The 22,453-nt window shown below is 34.7% G+C and overlaps 2 protein-coding genes across 2 annotated transcripts; both read right to left on the reverse strand.

The window, feature by feature from the left end:
- Positions 1–1,160: 1,160 nt before the first annotated feature.
- LOC133869326 (small ribosomal subunit protein mS78 (rPPR3a)-like) lies at positions 1,161–5,619 on the reverse strand. Its single transcript, XM_062306300.1, has 2 exons — positions 4,347–5,619; positions 1,161–1,395 (listed from the first exon to the last, which is right to left on the reverse strand). Coding segments are annotated over exons 1-2 (1,152 nt in total). The 5' UTR covers positions 5,498–5,619; the 3' UTR covers positions 1,161–1,394.
- Positions 5,620–6,508: 889 nt separating this feature from the next.
- On the reverse strand, positions 6,509–7,256 carry LOC133869330 (small ribosomal subunit protein mS79 (rPPR3b)-like). The gene has a single exon (XM_062306304.1). It carries the CDS (start codon positions 7,072–7,074, stop codon positions 6,682–6,684), a length of 393 nt encoding a protein of 130 aa, XP_062162288.1. The 5' UTR covers positions 7,075–7,256; the 3' UTR covers positions 6,509–6,681.
- Positions 7,257–22,453: the final 15,197 nt, after the last annotated feature.

Raw genomic sequence — 22,453 nt, forward strand, 5'->3', positions numbered from 1 at the left:
TCTGATCGACCAATTTCGTCAAATTCAACTTCAATAGGGTAATTCAATACGTTATATTCATGTCCCTCTAATAATCAAAATTCAATAATGATTAATCACAAGGAGTAATGTTAGAAGTCACTCTTTTGTCTCTCCAAAAATGAAAATATGATCATCTCCATTAAATGAAATGGATAGTATTCATTTCAAATGAAAGGTCATGAGATTTAACGTTAATGCATCTAATGGTGTATATGAAGTCAATGTTGGCACGTCTTTTAAAAATGGATGGTATTTATTTCATTTGAAATGGAGGATCCTATTCTCCAAAAATGATGTAGTTTTTAAAATCATCATTGAGCTTATGATTTATCACTATTGAATTTTGATCAAGTGGTAATTTTAAAAGTCACATAATTTTTAATGGACACAATAATGACTTTTAGAATTATTCCAATCACAAGTCCAATGATAATTTTAAAAGTCACATCATTATTAAAGGTATACAAGAAGAACATAGGTATAACGTCTATAATTACTTGTTTGAGTATGCGATTTTTTTGTTTTGTTTTGTTTTGAACTTTCTTTTAAATTTTAAATTTTAAATACTGTGGAAAGAATAGAGCAGAAATTATGGGTTGAAAAGAAATTGGAGAATGAGCCAAACATGATTCTCAAAAAAAAAAAAAAAAAAAAAAAAAAAAAACCAAAAAAAGAAGAAGAGTTTAGTTGAAAACAGTTCCCAACATCACCGGCCTACCACATTCCCCATCTCCTCTCTCCCCTCTTCGTTTGCTTTGTGGATTTTGCAATTTCTAATAATGGAATTGACATTTGCCAACAATTTTTTTTTTTTCTTTTTTTAAAAAAAAAAAAAAATATGATTCTAACTTTCAAGAAATCTATTACGGCAGACTAATAGTTTCAGAATAAGTTATAGGCCGCATTTTAACTTGTGAATTTAGAGAAAGAGAGACAAATTTATTTGTTCATAGTTTGCAAAAATCAAGTTCCTACTCAAGAGACACCCCCTCCCTTTGGATGGAGAAGGGATTTCGAGTTCCAAGTAAAAACTTTTGATGAATTCGAAATAGCCCCTCTCTTTACATGTTTCAAATCCACACATTAATGGTTTGACCCCCGAGCATAAGGCAGAACATGACACCTAATAAAAACTGAAATTAAACCTACTTAATTTGAACCTTTTCTCTTTCGTCCAAGACTCGATTATTATACCACCAAATTACTTTTAAAACATCAATTAGAGCTCTATAAATACTCGAAAAAAACTTAATAACAAAAACAAACTTCCTCATTAAAGTTCGATCTCCATAACTGTCAAACACAATAAACAAAAAATGCCAATTGCGTCCAATAACTGCTGAGTATCTCAACTCGAGCGACCACCTACTAATTCTGAGAAAAAAATAAAAAAATGAGTTAATGTTGAGTAAATAGCATAGATAATGGGGTTTGGGGAATTGCAAGTTTAAGCTAAATAACATTTCATATTCCAAAACACTGTAAGCCAAACAAATTCCCACAAAAGAATATTTTTACAATGAATTTATCTAAGATCACATGATAGGGTAATAACGGTTATGCCACAAAGACATCAATTATGCCACAAAGACATCATTTATGCGGAAGACATCAAATATGCCATGAAGACATCAATTATGACAGATTTTGACTATCTGGCTCCAAAAATCCTTGAGAGGTCGTGTCTTTTAAAAGTCGATGGGAAGGTTTTAAAAAGGCTGCAGCACATGTTACTGGAGCTTGCACAAAGATAAGATTGACTCTGTTCTCAAGATATACCATTTGATGTCTTAGCAATGGTTCATTCATGCCACCCCTACCCTTTTTAGCGCATGAACTCCACAGCCCAAGTACTAGTGTAGTTTCAGATTCCCTCAACGTTCTAATTGTGCTCATCTTTTCTGACTACTTACTCATGTCGCATCCTCTCTCTCTCCCTTCCCCCCCCCCCCAATATATAGAAGATATACCATTCAGCTTCACGTGATAAACCTTTGTAGCAGTAAAGGCTCCTATACGCTATTGGTCTTACTTAAAAGACTTAGATTTACATTGCTTCTACACAAATTAACTTTAACTGACACAAGCCCCAAAAGTACTTTCAAACGATGTTCAGTGACTACTTTCAAAACAATGCATAAGTTTACGAGAAACCTTACCCAAAAACAAATAGAACCCTCAGTTTCACATTCAAACAGACCTACATATTTCTCATTCGTAGAAAAACTAATCCACAATAGAAACATGAAAAAAAAGTTTTTCTTCCAATTACATTTCATAAAAACTAACACCCACAATCTAAAACTTCCCCTCTGAAGCAAAACCAATGAAAACAAGAACACCCACAAACCAAAAACACAAAATCCAAAAAGAAAAAGAAAAAGAAAGAAAACTCACATTGAACACAACAAATCTATGCTCACAAAGAACATTGCAGAAACTAGGGGAATTTGAAGCTTTTACCTTGAATTACGGTGGGTATGACTGGATTTTGTGGGAGATAAGTTTGATGGGAATGTCACCAGATGAAGGTAGCTTGCTGCGTGATAGCTGCTGTTTATAACTGAAATGAGAGCCTAAATGATGTAGGACAAGAATTCCATCTTTTTCCTGAGATGCTCTTATTACCGAATGGGCTCGTCTTGACATCGGGATTGTTAACAAACGGACTTTTTCAGGAATAACCTTACCGTCGAACAAAGAGGTTTACGAAAGGGTTATTAGCAAGCCGGGACGAAAATGTTTTATCGTCGGAACCAAACATTAGGTTTCGATGAGTAAACTACTTTAAAGGGGACATTTTGTATCATCGGCACCAAGTGGACATGAGGATAACTAATATCTAGTGGTGGAAGTACAAAAGGAAAAGGCTACCGGCCAGGTCAATGAAGAGTGAGAAATGACTGAGGGGATGAGTGAAAAATTACCGACGAGTATTTTAGTACCGCCGAGAATTAATTAATTGGTCTATGGTGTGGCAGCGAGATTGATTCTTTTACATCCATAATAGATATTAATATACCAAATCAAGAAGATTTAAACAAGAAAGGAAATGGTCAACTACTAGATGTCGTTCAAGAAATGAAAGAAGAGACTATTGACCGATTGTGATTTGGAAGATATTCTGCATAATAACTTTTCTAAATTTCCTGATTCCCCTTCTAGAAGATTCTCATATTTAGATTGACGTAGTCGTCAAGAATTATCTTAGTTATTATATTTTCCCTTCGTTGTCTATTTCCTTTCTTAGAAGATTTTACTCTTTCGTGGCTTTAGGATCTTTCTATATTTCAGCTTATGTAGCCACCAAGTATTTCCATAGTTCGTTTCTTTTGTTTTATTTCAGTTCCTAGAATATTTTATCCTTTTGTAGTTTTAGGGTTTCATTATAAATTAGAAGCAATTATAATGGAATAAACAATTCAATTTTGCCATCAATAATATTATCAATTTTCTCTATCAACATGTGTGTTGATTTTGTGCATTGAGAACACAGTTTCTCTTTTACGTTTATCGCTTCTCGCTACGTCACTAAAGGTCGGAAAAAGAGTTAAAGGAGTGAGCTTCAGTTAAAAGGAAGGGCAAGGCTTACAGACACCAAACAGGGGAGGGGTTACTGGTAAGAGAAAGACAAAAGGGATGGTTATTGCTCACGTGGTTCTTCCTTTTTTTTATAGGACCAAAAAAAAAAACAACTCTGAGCGTTACAAATAGTGCTAGAATTACATGTGGATTTCACTATTATGAAGAAATCTGTTATTTTAAAACCCCAGCCAAAGCAATTTGAATTTAAAACTTATCTCCAACATATCCTCCAAACTCAAAAATTTGGCATAACAAATAACCAAAAAAAAATTCCAAGGATAATGTGAGGAACTTCTACATGACATACAGAACATTGGATCCATGTAATACACATATCGATAATAGAAACTCTATAGGATTAAGCATTTCTCCATCACAAACAGTTGTTCACAAGAAACAACACTTAAAATACCCTCACATAGGTCTTTCTTTTCCATAATTTGTCATTTTCAGACAGTAAGACTCTATAATTTTATATGAAGACTCTTTATCTCTCGGGTTGTGGCCACGAAGACTTATGACAATTTGATCATAAAAACAGACATAACATTATCACATGGTCACAACCAATAAGGCTAAGATAATACTATCACATGGTAAGCACTAAATTGAAGCTGATATCAATATATTATAATCCCAACTCAGCAATGTCATTGCCATCGGCTAAGATAAGACATTTGCAAAATGTCATAATAATTAAATAGAAGATTAAAAATGCAAGAGCAAAAGAGCAACTTAACTACTTGTCCAGAGGCAATTTTAGTTTGTAATGGAAAAACTTTTTCGACTTTCCCAGTTCTACAAGCTCCTTCGCTTTCTCAATCTTTGCCTCCTTGACCAACCCATCCACCACACGCTGCACTAACACTGTGTCAATAGTAAACCGTTGATTGATAACCTCCGCACAGAGCTCAAGAGCCATATCGAAATCACCCTCTTCGCAAAGAAGTGGAATAAGGGCCACAAAAGTGACCCAATCAGGACTACATTCATTTTCTCTTAGTTCCCTATACCACCATTTCGCTTCCTCCAACTTCCCATCATTACAGAACCCTTTAATCAAAGCATTATAACTAATCACATCCGGTTTAATTCCTTTGCTTCGCATTTCATCAAACAAATTAACTGCTTCTGATATTCTATTGTCATGAACCATACCGCGCAGCCTTGAATTATAACTTCTAATACCAGGAATAACATTCTTGCTCTCCATCATACACCATATCTTCTCTCCGTCCAAAAACCGACCATTGTTATAAAACCCATTGAGAAGCGTATTGAATGTTACCGAATCAGGCTCCAACCCATTCTTCTCCAACTCATCAAGCATCAAAAGCGCAGTATCCAACGAACCCATCTCACAAAATGCATTGATAACAATATTATAAGAGACCAAATCCACTTCTATTGACACTTTTTGCGGTAGTCCCCTGAAAAGCTCATCAACTTTATCGAATTTCTTGGCGTTCACACAAGCCGCCAAAAGGGCGTTGAAGGACTTGGCTGTACGTGCACAATTCAGCTCAGGCATTTCTTCGAACACCTTGTGTGCATGGTCAAACATGCCTGCTTTACCATACAAGGAGATCAGACGGATTGCAAATCCCTCGGTGGAGATGTCCGGGTACTTCTTCTGGGCTTCTAGGATTTCTTCTATCATGGAGAATTTCTGGGCAGAAGCGAGGCGGCGAACCGTGGACTCGTAGACGCCGTGCGAGGCGCGGAAGCGGTGGGACGCGGAGGATTTCTTGAACTTCTCGACCAGTTGTTCGAGTTTGCCTTCTTTGGTGCGAGCGTTTCGGGCCGAGGCTTTGAAGGTGTTGGTTTGGGACGTTGCACGGACAGAAGTACCGGTGAAGATGCCATGGAGACGACGGTGGAGGGAAGACATGGTTGATGGTCGTGGAGAAGGGCTTTAGGACTTGGGGTTTTAACCTTCCAAACTTGAATGGGACTAGTATTTTAATTTTTATGCAACGGTCGGCTTTTTTAAGCATAAAATGGAATACATTTGGGGATGGGGGGAGGTTGAGTCGATGAGTCCTATTGGGCGAGGTCATGCACAATATTGTTGGCTAAGGCCTATTTCAAGTAGCACTTTGTTAAAACTAAAATCACCCCTAGCCCAAAAGAGTAATGCTATATGTGGCGACCCGAATTTCATTCAGGACAGAAATTTTTTACAAACTAGTTTGTAGAAAATTTTCTACAACCTGAATACAAGAATATCATATGTCTTTTAAGCATGTGAAAAACACATGTTTTCTTATTAATGCTATTAAAAAAGCATATGAGAAACACACGCTATTAAAACAATATGTGTTTCTCACATGCCAATAGACAATGTCAATCTTAAATATGGTTTGTATGAAATGTTCTACGAACCAATTTGTAAGAAATTTATGTCCTTTCATTAACTCATTAATAAGAGTCAAATCATCACAACAACCTTATGTTATATTCGTTATATTTCTGTAGAGTTGCATATCTTATTAGAATATGCATCCACGTATCTTGCTTCATGAAACACATGAAACACATACTTGTTTGGAGATGTAAATCCAATAAAGCGTGCACATTTGGAATGACAAATGCGCTACAAGATCATAGCAGGCATTGCTTGGGAGATCTTTTATCTTCGTGAAGATTCTCGACTTCGTATTATTGATTGTGATCTTAAAAGTATAATTGTAGGTCTCTATGGCCATTGGCTAGGAAGGTTTTTTTCCAAAAATTAAAAGTAAAATAAAATAATCTAAGACTATAATTGGATTTTCAATTATATGATAAGAGTATAATGAACATTTTACATCCCGTGTGGGTGTATGATGCATTTTTCGTCCAAGTTACTAAAAACGGATAGAAAAAATATCTGGTAGTTTGAGAATGTAAATTTGAGGAACATTGTAGATTGGGTAGAAGTTAGAAAGGATAAATGTAGTTTTCCAAAAGAGAACTGATAACAGATTTCAATAGGATTAACTAAGCACAAAAGTGCAACGAAAATAATTATTCGACCTTCCCCGGCTCCACCGAAGGTCCTTGCAACGAAAAAAGGATCGGAAAACCATAGCACTACTCACAGGAAGGCAATTTCAGGTCATAACGGCAATAACTATGTCTCTTCCCAAGCTGCACAAGCTTCTTTGCTTCCTCCTTTTTAGACTCCTTAACCAGTGTATTTACCACAAGCTGCAATAACGAAACATCAACAAGGAACTTCCTCTTGAAAATTTCCTTGCACAGCTCAAAGGCTAGCTCTAGCTCACCCTTCTCACAAACGAAGGGAACAACAATCTCGAAAGTCTTTTTACCAGGGGCTGGGGCACTCTCGCCCTCGCCTATTTTATCGTACCACCACTTCGCTTCTTCCAAGTTCCCCTCCATAACATATCCTTTGATCAGAGCATTGAAACTAAACGCATTTGGTTTGACTGCCCTAGTCTTCATTTCTTCAACTAACTCCATCGCCTCTTTGGTTTTCTTGTCCAACGCCAATCCAAGCAACTTTGCATTGTAACTCCTAATGTCAGGGACAACATTCTTCTTCTACATTAGCTCCCATATCTTTTTACCATCTGAGAACCGACCCTTCCCATATAACCCATTCAAAAGGGTATTGAATGTAAACAAATCTGGCTCCAAACCCTTTCTTTTCCGTCTCATCAAGCATCAAAACAGCCGAATCAAAGGAACCCTATTATTATTATTATTATTATTATTATTATTATTATTATTCACTTGTTCATTTGGTTGTATTTTATTTGTGTTAATTTGTTCATTGATTAAAAAAAAAACTTTGTGACTCTCAAGATCTAGTTCCACCCTCACACACAAAAAAAAAAAAAAAACAGTTCCACCCTTGCATAAAGACTTTTATCTATGATTATTTATTTACGTAGATTTGGACCCCACACAAAATTCTGATTATGCACGTATAAAAGTAACCTATTTTTGGTTAAACAAATCATTAAATTACATTCTCTTTGGACTTGTTCAGCAAACAACTTATCTCTCCCTATACTTTTCCCCCCCCCCCCAAAAAAAAAAAAAAAAGTCAATTTAAAAATATTATAACTTTTTAAACTTTTTACATCACATTAATATTTTTATTATTATTCAGACAAAGATACTTACCACAAATATAACTTTTTATACCACATTAATCATAGTTTGCATTGTCGTACGTCAAAAGTCTTCAACGTTTTTGGGGATACTAGGTACAGAATCTGAGATATGTGATTCACGCTAAAATGATCGATGGAAAATGTCAGAAATGAGCAGTACTTTAATTCGTCTGTTAGTCTTTGGTAGGCCGGTCACTAAAAAAAAAAAAACGTCCTAACTAGCCGCTGTGTCTTTCTGACAACGTAACTAGTGGTATAAACAATCCAATTAATTGTGTGTAATTAATCTACGCGGTTAATTGGACACGTTTATTAAATACACGCGTCCAAGTAGACATGTGTATTTAATACACGTGTCCATCTGGACACGTGTATTTTATACACGCATCTACCTGGACACATGTATTAAATACATTTGTCCAATTGGACGCGTGTAAAAATATGTTGCCACGTGTAATAAATACATGTGGCCAACTGTTATTTTTTTTCCAAATATATATTAAAAAAAAAAAACTCCTTATTTTATTAACTATATATCATAATCTTAAATTTGTGCATATATATATAATTACGGTGTACATAGCATATACACATAAGGTTAGGTTTTAAGGCTATATGCTATATGTAAATTCTATACTTGGAGTTTACATGTTGAGTTCCTTATTTATATATATATGGTATACTGATAAGTACGTAAACCCTAACCTGATTTACATATTGTACTATATGCATAATTAAACCAAATTTGGTGCTATATATATATATAATTAAACCAAATAGTTCAAATTTGGGTTTAGTTTTGTACACCATCTATGTTTAGAAAAAAAAAAAAGAAAAAAAAAAGTTAAAAAACCTATAATTAATACTATATATATAGATATGCATGCATGTAAACGGTTTAAAAACTATATACATTTATAATGACTTGTATATATATACCCTAACCTTGCTATTTATGGCTATATATAGTAAATGTAATTATTTTGAGGGTTCCGTGTTACATAATAAATTAAATACTTATGGTTTAGTCTCTTATATAGTACATACACTTAGGGTTAGGGTTTATAGCTATATATAAAATATACACTTAGGGCTAGGGTTTATAGCTATATATAGTATATACACTTAGGGCTAGGGTTTATAGCTATATATAGTATATATACTTAGGATTAGGGTTTATCGATATATATAGTATATACACTTAGGATTAGGGTTTATAGCTATATATAGCATTTACACTTAGGGTTTATAGCTATATATAGTATATACACTTAGGTCAATGGCTATATATAGTACATACACTTAGGGTTAGGGTTTATGGCTATATATAGTATATACACTTAGGGTTAGGATTTATAGCTATATATAGTATATATACTTAGGATTAGGGTTTATCGATATATATAGTATATACACTTAGGGTTAGAGTTTATAGCTATATATAGTATATATACTTAGGATTAGGGTTTATCGCTATATATAGTATATACACTTAGGGTTAGGGGTTTTAGGGTTTATAGGTATATATAATATATACACTTAGGGCTATGGGTTATAATTTAATTGATTTTACATTTTATGAATAATAATGTCAATATATTTTTCACGTGTCATTATTGTACACTTTTAAATATAACATTAAATCCTAGATTGATTATAATTAGATTGTTTTGATATTATAGAAATTCGAATGAATTTGGCTTATGTGCTGTTACAAAAAACTACAGTATATTAACTCTAATTTTGTATGAGAAAGATTGTGATATTAAATCTAAACAGTTGGAAAAATGAAAAAAACTATAACGTATATCTTATAGTTTTTTTACAGTATTTAAGTCGAATTTTATTCAATCAAGTTAAAGAGAGAACCTCCTCAAACAATTAAAAAAATAAAAATTAAAAAACTAAATGTTGATTTTTCTCATTCTTAAAGAGAAATGTTTAATTTTATTTTCTTACACATCTCTTATCCATGTTTGTACAAGAGATGTGTAAATCGATCATTGAATTTATGTACTATATGTGGGTTTTATAAATACAATATTAAATTTCCAAAAAAAAAAAAGGGAATAAAAATGATATATATATATATATATAGCCATATACACTTAGGATTAGGGTTTATGGCTATATATAGTACATATACTTAGGGTTATGGTTTATAGCTATATATATATATAGTATATACTTTTAGAGTTAGGGTTAGGGTTTATGGCTATATATAGTACGTACACTTAGGATTATGGTTTATAGCTATATATAGTATATGCACTTAGGGTTAGGGTTTAATTTTATGGTTATGTTTTAGTTTTAATTTAGGGTTTAATATAGTATATATACTTAGTGTTAGGGTTTAATTTTAGGGTTAGAGTTTAGTTTTAATTTATAGCTTACAGTTTAGTTTTAGAGCTTAGGGTTTAGCTATATGTACAGTACATACACTTAGGGCTGCATGGGTTTGTATTTTTGTTTACGTGGTTAAATTATATAATTATAATATAATTTTTTTATTAAATACAAATGCTACAATGGGCGACGTGTATTTTAAATACACGTCGCCCATTGGGGACGTGGCATAATACCACATCCCTGATTGGACATGTGTACTTAGTACACGTGTCCAATTGTTTGGCCAGGTCAGCTGCGCGAGAGTTCTCCCGCGCGCCACCTGGCCGGATACTGCGAATTTTATATATATATAAATTATTTAAAATTCAAATAATATATTATTTTATAAAATATATATATATTTTCGAAATGGGTAGCTTCCATTTCTGAGTTTTCTCTCTCTCTCTCTCTCTCTCTCTCTCTCTCTCTCTCTCTCTCTCTCTCTCTCTCTCCCTCTCCATCACAGCTGCACCGGCCAGCTCCCCGGCCACCGCGCGTCCGCCCTTCCCGCCGGTGACACGCCCTCTCTCCAGCTCTCTCTGCTCGGTTCTCGCTCTCTCTCTCTCTTTCTCTCTCTAATATCTCGCTCTATCTCTCTCTCTTTACCTTTCTCTCTCTATCTCTTTCTCCCTCTCTATCTCTCTCTACTTGTCTAAACTCCGGCCGGCCACCACTTAGGGTAAGGGTTCAGTACCCTCTCTGGCCCTTTTATTCTCTCTCTCTCTCTCTCTCTCTCTCTACCTCTCTCTGTGTATCTCTCCCTATCTCTCTCTGCCTCTCTCTCTGTATCTCTCTCTCTCTCTCTCTCTCCCTCTCTGTAATGTAACGTTTGTTTTTGTTTTTTTTTTTTTTGTTTTTAATTTTTTCTGTTAGTATTAATTTTTTCCTCCCAAAAAATGCAGGTACAAAAAATACAAGAACCATATATTACACCACAGAGTACAGGATTGTGAGTAATTTTCAAATTTTGTTTCCTTCATTTTTTGGCTATAATAAATTTCATACATTTTACTGTATTTGTTTATATATTTTTCCTAATTGTTTATCATTCCAGTATTACTATATATTGTTGGGTTTGTATATATATTGTTGTGTCATTTTTTTGGTTTTGCTGTGGTTGGTTATTATGCATGGGAAATATGCATGCGTACAGTTTTATGTTTTTTGGTGATATATTTTACCATTTACAAATTTGTGTTGTTATTATTATTTTTGGCAATTATCATATTTTAGTTTTTGGGAATTCTAAAAAACCAAAATATGGAAAAATGACTCATAAAAATGGTCCTCATATACAAAATCACTTTTTAAAAATAAAATTATGGAATTGTTTAAAATAAAATTGAAACAAGTATATCGTACTATTTCAACATTTTTGGCAATAGAGAGAAAAATAAAATTGAAGGAATCCTTTTTGGTAATTTCTTACAAAAACCATTTTAGAACAAACTCCATATCATTTTATAATAAAACCGTATCCGACAATTTCAACCAAAGTTAAAATCAATAATTAATGAAAAAAAAACCATTTAAAAAAAAACAAAAACCTTAACCCTAAACCCCTAAAAAAAACAAACACCATAACCATAAACCCTAAATCCTAAACCCTTTACAAAAAGCAAAGCTCTAACCCTAAAGCTTAAACCTATAACAAAACAAAAACTCTAACCCTAACCCTAAACCCTTTTTTTTTAAAAAAAAAAAACCTAACACCCTAATCCTAAACACTAAATCCTAAAACCATAACCGTAAAACCCTAACCCTAAGCCCTAAACCCTAAACCAGTAACAATAAAATACAAATTTTAATTAATTTTTCTACATTTGTTCGTAGGTATCGATGGACCAGAGACCCCCTCCTTGTGCATATCGGGCACCCCGCCCACCCGTGCCCCCCATGACCACGCCCACAGATTCGACGGCATTATATACTGCGGCGTGGCCACACCACCCAGATGCTGCTTATAGACCATTGTTACTGGGTACGGTGGCCGTGCCCACGTCAGATCACGGGCAGACCAGCACAGCTGGATATTGCAGTTCTTCATATTCGGAGCTGCTGACATTATCTCAGATAGGGTTCACCCCACCATGTAACGTGGCTCGATGGTGGGTGCGAGAGGGGATTGGGCCACATGGTTATGCGCCGTACTTTCCGTATACATATACTGGACCTATGCCATGTGGATTTGATAGTGAGACACAGGATGATAGGTTTCCTCTGCCATAGACCGGAGAGATGCAGATGCCGGCTGTGGGGTTGGGACAAATGCCAGCACAAGCAGCGATGCAGAGCCAAATTATAGGGTTGAGACAGATGCCAGCATCGGCAACGAGTCAGGGCTTGGGGCCTGGAGAGAGCCAAGTGCCTTTATCTGGGGAGAGCCAGGTGCCGATATCTGGAGAGAGCCAAGTACTACTTTCCGATGAGAGTCAGATGCCAGATATGGGGGGGACGTTGCGATGTTGGGTACCGATCAATTGGCCCCCGATAGCCCCCAGGATATGCTTTCAGATGATGATCAGCAGCCTCCACCAGCGGGAGGGTTGGCGAGGAGGTCGCAGGCGACCCAACACATACAGATTGACCAGATTCAGTTGATGGGTAAGTACATATTTAGACCTCCTTAAAACTCATATTATGTTACCAAAAATAAATATTAAGTTTGAAAGAAAAATAAATTGAATTTACAATTTGTTAATATAATTATGTTTTTTAATGTTAACTAATTAAATGTTGTATATTTTTTTCATTAGGGTACAACTCAGACGGAAGCATATATTATGAGGTGATTAGGAACCTAGAGAGAAATTGGGTGCTCCCGAGGGGAAAGAAGGTTGTGTTGCAGTAGAATGCTGCTCTACAACCTGTAGGACGAGCCTGCAATCGTTTTAGGCGGGCTGAGGGCATGCTTATTAGGATCGGGTCCTACATACATATGCGGGACGAATGAGCGAAGGTAGATAAGCAGATTAAGCAAGCTATGTGGGACGCGCTGATGGTATGTTTATGAATCTAATTTATTTATTTATTTGAATTAAACTTAAAATTAAGTTTGTCTTGGAATTTTTAAACTAATGCTTAAATTGAATGTGCAGGAGGAGTTCTATCTACCTGTATCAATAGACAAGCGCAAGGCACAACAGGAAGCGTTGAATGATATTGGCTGTAAGCACCGCTCGTGAAAGTCGAGGTTCAAAACCAAGCTAGATATTCGAGATGGTGACACGCCCGAGATTATACGTGCGAGAGTGCCAGACAATGCTTTTGCGAAGTATGACGCAGAAGATGTAGAGTTCTTGCTGAGCGATTGGTGCACTGAGCAAAAAAGGGTATGTAGGTCTTTCATTGTATGACAAAAAAATGTTGTGGTTTTTTAATAACAGTTCATTTAATTTTATTACTACTTTAAGTGTGTCAATGCTTACATTTCTATCTTCATGTTCAATGCGTAGGTGACCTCTGAATGGATGAAGAGGCTGCGGGAGCAGAATGACCTTCCCCATTGTACGAGATCCAAAAGTTATGCCAGATTTAATCACGATGAGGTATGAACAAATACATGTTTATGTTTTTCATATTTGTTGCTAATTGTTTTTCTTTTTCTTTACACTATTTTCTCGCTCTCTGTTTGTTATATATTTCAACTGGATGACGACAAACATGTACATCTGGCACGCCCCCCACTCGCGCCGCGTCATTCGTGAAGACCCACACAAGGAAGGACGGCACTTACTTGAATGAATGTACACGGGTCCTATGCGTATGCTACTGATCTATTTTACTAATATTTCTAAATTATGTGTGTGATATGGCATTATTCAATATATGAGTATTTCATGTTGACGACGTACAGGAGAGGATGACACAGAATTTATCCAGTGATCCAGCCGCCACGCAGAGCGTCTCAGCAGACACGATGCGTTGGGCACCGAACGACGCGTACGAACAGGCGGTTGGGAGGCCTGAGTACGCAGGGAGGGTTCGGTAGGTTGGGCCGAACGTTACTCCTGTTCGGGGGACATGTTTCTCATACAGGCCTCGCTCACAGGGGGGACCATCTGAGGGCACGTCTCAGGATTGGGCCGAACACGCCCGGAAGATGGAAGAAATTCAAGCGGAGCTACGGGCTGAGCGAGAGAGGAATGACGCGTTGGAGCAGCGCATGCGACAGTTCGACGCCATGGAGCAGCGCATGCGACAATTCGAGGTCTTCATGTCCTCAATGGGAGTATCACAACCATGTCTTGGTGCTTAGTCTTCACCTGTAAACGTAGGTAGTACGTCGTCTGTTAGTAGTACATTTGCATGTATGATTTATATTGTGTATAGGACAAAATTAATTTTAATTTGTTTTCATTACCCCTTTAATTTTGCAAGTAATATTATATACTTTAATTGTCTATATTACTTGCAGGTAATGCGACAACGGTTAATACGTTGTCGCCTATTGGACGACGGCTAAGCCAGCACTCCCCTATCGCTACACCTTCGCCCGCTACAATCGCCGGTTGGCGAGAACACGCCTGGGACGGTACCTCGTGCTCCGCAGGGACGCCCTTCGGATTTGTAGATATTTTGTGTAATTATTTTTTTTTATTAACGTATATGTTTATTTTTTGTAATTATTTTTTGTTTGTAAAGATTTGCGTAGTTAACAAATACATTATTAATTATTGGTTTGTGTAATTTGATTTTGTGATATTTTTGGGTAAAATAAATATTACGTTATTTGTGGGTTATTTGTGGTCGGAAATAAGAAAATTAAAAAAAAAAATTAATTAACCCAAACAAATTTTAAAAAAAAAACAATAACAAAACTAAATTGAAAAAATTCAAATTCAAATTCTATTTTTTATTTAATTCTTTAATTGTATTTTTAATTTAATTCAAAAATACAATTAAAGAATTAAATAAAAAATACAATTAATTTATTTTTTTTTTTAAAAAAAGAACCAAAATAGACACGTGTATGAAGATACACGTGTTTGACTGTCAGACACGTGTACAAGAGTACACGTGGCCAGGTGGCCACGAGTATTTGAATACATGTGTTTGACTGTCAGACACGTGTATTACAATACACGTGTTTGATCTGCCACATGTATTAGTATACACGCGGCAATTTGGTTAGTTAGTCACTTTCAGATCCAACACGAGCCTCACACGTGGCGAACAGTTTGCCACGTGTACTGTGTTCGTACACGTGGCAAACTATAAGTGGCCAAATGCCACTATTTTTGTAGTGAGTGTAGCATTATTGAGCAGATCGAGTAATTGTTCAAAGTTCAAACCATCAGAAAAGTTGTGCATGCACTCCGCCGAGATCCAGCCGCGGTCTCTCTCTCTCTCTCTCTCTCTCTCTCTCTCTCTCCATTTTGGCATAACAAAACCATTTTCCAAACTCTAATTTGTAAATATCTTCTGCTGCCGGTTGTCTATTTTGGTAGGGGGTTGGCTTCTGGTGTTAGAGAAGTTACTGTGTGTCTAGCTTTGGTTTAGCTGTTTTGCTCTTTTGGGTTATTTTGCCTCTGTTTTGTTGAGGTTGTAGTTTTGGTTGAATGATCTAGACCAGATCTTGGATGAATGATCTGGACCACGATCTTTGCTTGATATTGCCTTTGGTGAGCTTGCCTTACTTGGAAGATTTTGAACAGGCGGATTTGGCGGTCGAATCTGTCTCCCCGACGCTAAAAACTTGTTTAGGTTTGGTAAATGTCCTGAATTGAAACATTATGATCAAGTTTAGCTTCTTTGTATCTTTGGCCAAATGGGTTTTCAAATTTACCATGTGGGTTGTGTCTGTTGCATGGAATCTCAAATTTTGATTTGGCCGAGGCTTGGGGTGTTATTTTGGTTGCAGGAAAGGGCAGCGCTTACAGTTTCAGATCCTCATAGATATGCAAATAAAGATAACCAAATTGTGGCTTATTACAACACTAACTTTTTTTTTTTCTTTTTTTCTTTTTTTCTTTTTTCGCTTATGTTGTTCAGTCGGGTATAATGTGCAAATTTCAAAACTATCATAGTAGAGGAATTTGAAAAATAACACATAATCTATGTCCATATTGAATTTCACATGCATATTTAGGAGAAGAGATAAATTGTAAATCCCATTTTTTATAATGCCCTTAAATAATAGTCTAATTTTTATTTTTTTTTGAAATGTTTTAGTGTTTAATTTTGCATAAGTTAGTGTTGTTTTAAGTTCTCTCTCAGAGTAATCAAAACTCAGGGTTTTCAAGAAAATGAAAACACAAGGTAAAGAAATCTCAGGTTCCTTTACCTGAGATTGTAGAGATCACTGAAGATAATTTTTTTTTTTTCTATTAATATGTGCAGTTATTCAACAAAAGAGCAAACTTCAATTCTCCAAAAGAGCTTTTTTCCAATCTTCAATTCTCCAAGCCACCCTCTACCTTCTAACAATTCCATCTTCTAATATATATATTTTTTTCTCTCATTAATTTCTAAAGAACCGGTTTTGAAACCAACAAAAATTAAAGAGTTCATCTTGAATAACTGCACAAATTAATAGAAAAAAAAAAAATTATCTTCAGTGATCTCTACAATCTCAGGTAAAGGAACCTGAGATTTCTTTACTCTGTGTTTTCATTTTCTTGAAAATCTTGAGTTATGATTACTTTGAGAGAGAAAAAGAAAATAATTGGTTGGACATGTATTAAGGTACTGATGCCTTTTTTTTTTCAATAGAAAAAGAAAAAAAAAAAAAAAAAAAAAAAAAAAACCCGAAAAGAAAAAAAAAGGTTGTCATCGTCTCCTTTATAGGTTTTTGTTCTTTTGTTTGGCAAGTAAAATATCAATTAACGAATGGCTATCAACATTCTTCTAATTTGGACAGTTCATGCATTATACCAAAACAGTAACAAAAGATAACGTACAAGCCATATATGGTTATGGTCGATCATTAATTGAAGTGACCAAACCGTAGTTGGCCCCCTCAAACTAGTCATGTGGCAAACATTTTTTTTCGTGGTGCCTGCCGCGCGCCCTGTTGGGACCCTCAACCAATTTTTTTTTTTTTTTTTTTTTTTTCTTTTTAAAGAAAAGTCCAACTACGTATTATTCACTTGATAATGTCCATTCAAATTTTTAATATTGCCACGATTACTTCCTCTGATCTAGAGACGTTACCATGAAGCAAATCATTCATTTGCTTCCAAGGAAATGATTATCACTAGGACCATAATGTTTGTGGTCCGTGTTGGATTTGATCAACTGTTCAACAAATACTATTCTTGTCTGGACCTTCTTAGATATGGACATATTAGAATTTTTCTTTGATTGAAATTTTCAAGGGATGGTTGGCAACTCAAAATAACCATTTTCAAAATAGTCAAGAGATTATGATTAAATTGGCAGTTGAGATAAAAGATTTTATTATTGTTTCTTTAAATTCTAATTGGAATTTTAGGTGTTCAATGCTTATTACAAGGTCCAAAAAATTTCTACTCACTCCATATTGAATATTATTTTTATTTTTATTCTCTCAATTAAATTTTATGGGCTTTGTTGCACCAATCCTACTTGCAATAAACAATTCATAAGAGCATCTCTAGCAAACGTTCTCTATTTTGGCTATTCAAAAAATCAACTTTATCTATTTTAGTTACTTTTATTTACAAATTCCTAACAAATTCTGTATTCTTTTATTTAAATATTGTTTTTTATTTTTATTTTTAGTAAAAAAAAATTGTGAAGCACAATGGACACAACAGAAGGCCAGCGGCGAAGGTTGTTTCTGAATATTTCAGAAGGTGCATCTCCAACAATTAATTGTTTCTGAAGGTTGCAACCCACAAAGCCAACGAAAAAAAACTTCCATATATAGGGCATTCAACCTCCTCAAAAACCATGATACCGCTGCTAATTTTCCCCTTTAATGTTTCCGTCCAAGCTCCTGCAATCCTATCCCAAGCCAAAGTCCACGAATCTCAGGCATTCACTCGGTAGTAACCGATTGAAATCTGCCATGAAGAAGCCCATACATCAAAATCCATACATGAAGAAACCCATACATCAGAATCCTCTAAAATCAAAAACCCACCCCCAAAAACATATTTATTCCCAAAATTATCACCCGCAAGAAAAAGATCCATTTGTGAGCGAATAGAAGATGGAGAGAGATTCGTGCCAGCTAGAGAGAGGAAGAGAGAATTCAGAGTCAGCAAAGAGGATAGGGATGGAGAGATGATGTTTGAGAAATGACAGGAAAATAAGAAAAGAAATGAAAAGGGAAAAATATAATTTGGCCCTCCAAACTATTGTCATTTCTCCGAATAGCTCTTCAAACTATCAATGTTTGCATTCTGGCTCCCCAAACTACCAAAACTTGAAAAATATCATTTTTGACGAAATATTCCTATAATACCCTGTCACGTGGCATTTTTCATTAAAAATAATAAAATAATTTTTAGAATTTTTTTAAAAAACCTAAACAAAAATTTAAAAAATAAATAAACAAAAATTTATTTCTTAATTTTATTTTAATTTTTTTTTTTTAAAAGATGGGTGTTTGGGATGACGTTATTTCCCAACCGCGACTCGATCTTCCCGACACCCTTCCGGTTATCGTCTATTTCTCCGGTAGAAACCGATCGAGATCTTCCACAACGATGATATACTTGCTCATCATTTTTAACAAAACAAAATTCAGATTAGAATCATTCATAACCTTTGAAAGATCAATAACATAGACATCGAATGATAGAAAATTAGCCATGTCCGCGTTCGAAGAGGCGGGGACGAGTTCACCGAGCTGCAGGCGTGCATCATGCCCAACTACGATGCTGGCCGGAAAGAAGCAGCACGTCCTTCGTTCGATCGTAATATTTTTTTAAAAATAAAATAAAATTTTAGTTTTTAATTTTAATTTTTTTTGATTTTTTTTTTTTGATTTTTTTTTTGATTTTTTAATTAAAAAAAATGACACGTGACATGGGTATTATGGGAATATTTTGTCAAACTTGGTCTTTTCAAAAGTTTTGGTAGTTTAGAAGGCCAGAGTGTAAGCCTTGGTAGTTTGGGGAATTAAATTATATTATTCCCAACGTTAAAAGCTAGAACAAAAAGTAATTTGAGAAAGAATAAAATAATCATCAGAGTGCTATAGTTGTTATTCATTAATTGTATTTTGCCTACTCTTTACCTAATCTATGGGAGAAAAAAAAAAAAAAAAAAAAAAAAAAAAAAAAAAAAAAAAAAAAAAAAAAAAAAAAAAAAAAAAACTTCTCATAGTAGCTAAATTTAATTAACATAGAGAGTTTAACTCATTTGTTAGAGATGCTCTTAAGTACTTAGATATGATAGAATCGGAAATTATGATAAAGAGAAGCCAAAGCATAAATAAGGGTAAAGCCTAATATATATATATATAAATCAAAACTAGTAGGCCATGGCCCCCTATTCCAATCGACCCAATAAGTACTAAAAAATATCTTCATGTAACTAACAAACGTACTATGATGGAAATTGCTTCTATGCCAATATAGCCAGGGTCATGTCATGTGTAACACAGGGATCGATCATGTCATGTAAGCTTTAAGGTGATCGATGAGGTACTATGATGGCTCCCTAATTTTGAACCAATAAGTATTAAAAAATCTCTATACGCAACTAACAAATGTAATATGACGCAAAGAGAAATGATTTTTACACAAGAACTATACACAATAATTATATAATTCTACTCACATGGAGTAATAGAGTTGTGTAATTATTGTACGTGTATAGTTGTTGTGCAAAAATCACTTTTCATGATGCAAATTGCTTCTATGCCAATAGTGTCAGTCATGTCATGTGTAACACGGGAATTAATTGACCACGCCACATAATTAAGCTTTGAGGTTATGACGAGGGGTAATGGGTGATGCACGTATAACATTAGTACTCGTTTAACAGTACTCATATCGTTGACAAATTTGGCAAATTTGCTTTGATGTAACCCAAGGGTGCATGGCAGCCTCAAATATTACATGGACTGTCTCCCACATGTGCCTCATGATTTTGGATTCCATATATGTTTCTATATATGTCTCATTCACAAGACGCTTGACAATTCTCTGAGAAAAACGACGTCAAAGCTGTCGATAATATTACTCCTCCTGTAATTGCCAAGCAACTTCCACTTATAAAAATATCTATCCTAATTAATACGAATTAGCCTTTTCTTAATTATCAAAGGAGACAGTACTTCTCACGAGCTGTGGCCATCTGTACGTGTTTCATGCCGCACTAACATCCACTACACATTAATTCCTGCTTTCACATTGAAATGATCATTTTTTAAGTTTCTTAATTTGTAGGAGCGCTCCATTATTGTTATTTAGGGAATTGAAAAAGAATTAAATGCAAAATTAAGAGAAGATTAAGAGGGGTATTCATGCCATTTGAAAGGTATCTTTTAATTTGTCCAAAAAAGAAAAGGAAAAATTAAGAGAATGTACGTACAAGGCATCTAATTAATCTTAAAATAAAATGTGAAAGGTAATTAATAAACTCAACAACCACCTATTTGGAGATACTGGCCGGAGACACATGCATGTAACATGCGGGCATTCCATGCACTAGTGTAAGTGGTACGGTACTGTGGATTAATGTGACTTTCAACGACTGTAGCTTCTTGCTGAGTCGTTGCCGGCCGGTGCCGGCCGGTAGTAGGTTAGACGTCTTTCTTCCTAGCTTGATAGCGAACTTGTCTTCTTCCCGTCAATTTCCCATGAAAATTGATTTTCTGTCTAGTACGTGTGTCACATGCATTTATAGTAAGGGAGGGGAAAATATAAAAAAGAACAGTCATTACAAACTTTTTACGCATCCACTCTTTCTCATGGAGTGGGGCTCATATGGTGTGGGTCCTACCCCATGTAAAAAGGTAGGTGTGTAAGAAGTGTTTTTGTAACACTCTCTAAAAAAGATGAAAACTATTTGCATTTGTGTACGAAGTGTGTACATTTTGTGTGCAAGAAACATTACTTGCATTTATATGCACAGCTAATATTGACATTTGTATTATTGTGTGTAAACATATTGTAGTCACACTTATATTTGGTGTGAGACTTATGAATGTGAGGTGGGTCGTACATGCACATTTTGTGTGAGACTAATGCTGACAGGGACGGAGTCAGAAACTCTTATGGGTCAAGAGCCAAAAAAAAAAAAATTATTGATAAGTGCTAGAAGGCTAAGTTTTAGTTTTTTTTTTTTTGGAATTGAGGGGGGGCCATGGCCCCTACCGCCCCGCCCCTAGTTCCATCTCTGCTCATGCATGTGGAACCTACTTTACATATATAGAACCTACACCAAATATGAGTGTATGTACAATATGTGTACGTACACACAATGTGTGTACAAATAACAACTATTAAGGCACTAGTAGCAGATACCTTATAAATGGTTTCCTTTCCTAAATATAGGAAAATTTTGAAAAAAGCCACAAAAAATTACCTACATCAATTTTCCTATATTTCTCCTAAATGGGTAGCACTGTAGCTACCCAATGAATTATATAACGATAAAAATAACAAAAAGTAAAATGACAAAAGGTAGGAAAGTAAGAAAAATAATAAAATAATAATAAATTAAAGAAAGAGTATTTAATTGATATAGGAAAATATAAGAGAATTTATTGTGAAATGTTTTTTAATAGGAATCAAAAAATAATTTTGTTTCATAATTTATGAAAAATGGTTGGATATCTGCTACTAGTACTCTTAGATAGACAGTATTATACATTACGCAAACAAACTTGTCAACAAACTACGTCACGTCAGCCGGCAATTTAGGTCTTTCTATCCATTTTTTTTTCATTTATTTTTCAATAGATATGTAAAACTCCAATTGTACTCCTAATAAAAATGTAAACAATTTTTTTTTCTTAGAAAACTTCACTTACCACATCTGGTCTTTCATCAGTTTTGGAATCATATTCTTAAACTTTAAAAAATGTGAATTTAGTGTATACATCTTTCAAATTCTTTTTGATTTTACCATTCCGTTAGAATTTTCCGTTCAATCCTGTCCAATTATTTCTCAAAATACTCATGTTTTTTTTTTAAAAAAAAATACAAAAAAAATTTAACTAAAAATTATAACGGAGGTGTGAAATTGAAAAATGAAAACACTATAAAAACACATTTAAAGTTTATGAGTATGATTGTAAAAGTAATGAAAGATCAATTAGAATTACTGATAAGGAAGTTTTTCCCTTTTTTTTTGTGTCAAATCGAAGGAGGTGGTCGCCGAGTAATTCTAGAAATCCATCATGTGTCACTTTTGTGTCACTCTAAAAATGATGTGACTTTTAAAATTAT

The sequence above is a fragment of the Alnus glutinosa genome, chromosome 5, assembly GCF_958979055.1.
Source record: "Alnus glutinosa chromosome 5, dhAlnGlut1.1, whole genome shotgun sequence".
NCBI lineage: Eukaryota > Viridiplantae > Streptophyta > Magnoliopsida > Fagales > Betulaceae > Alnus > Alnus glutinosa.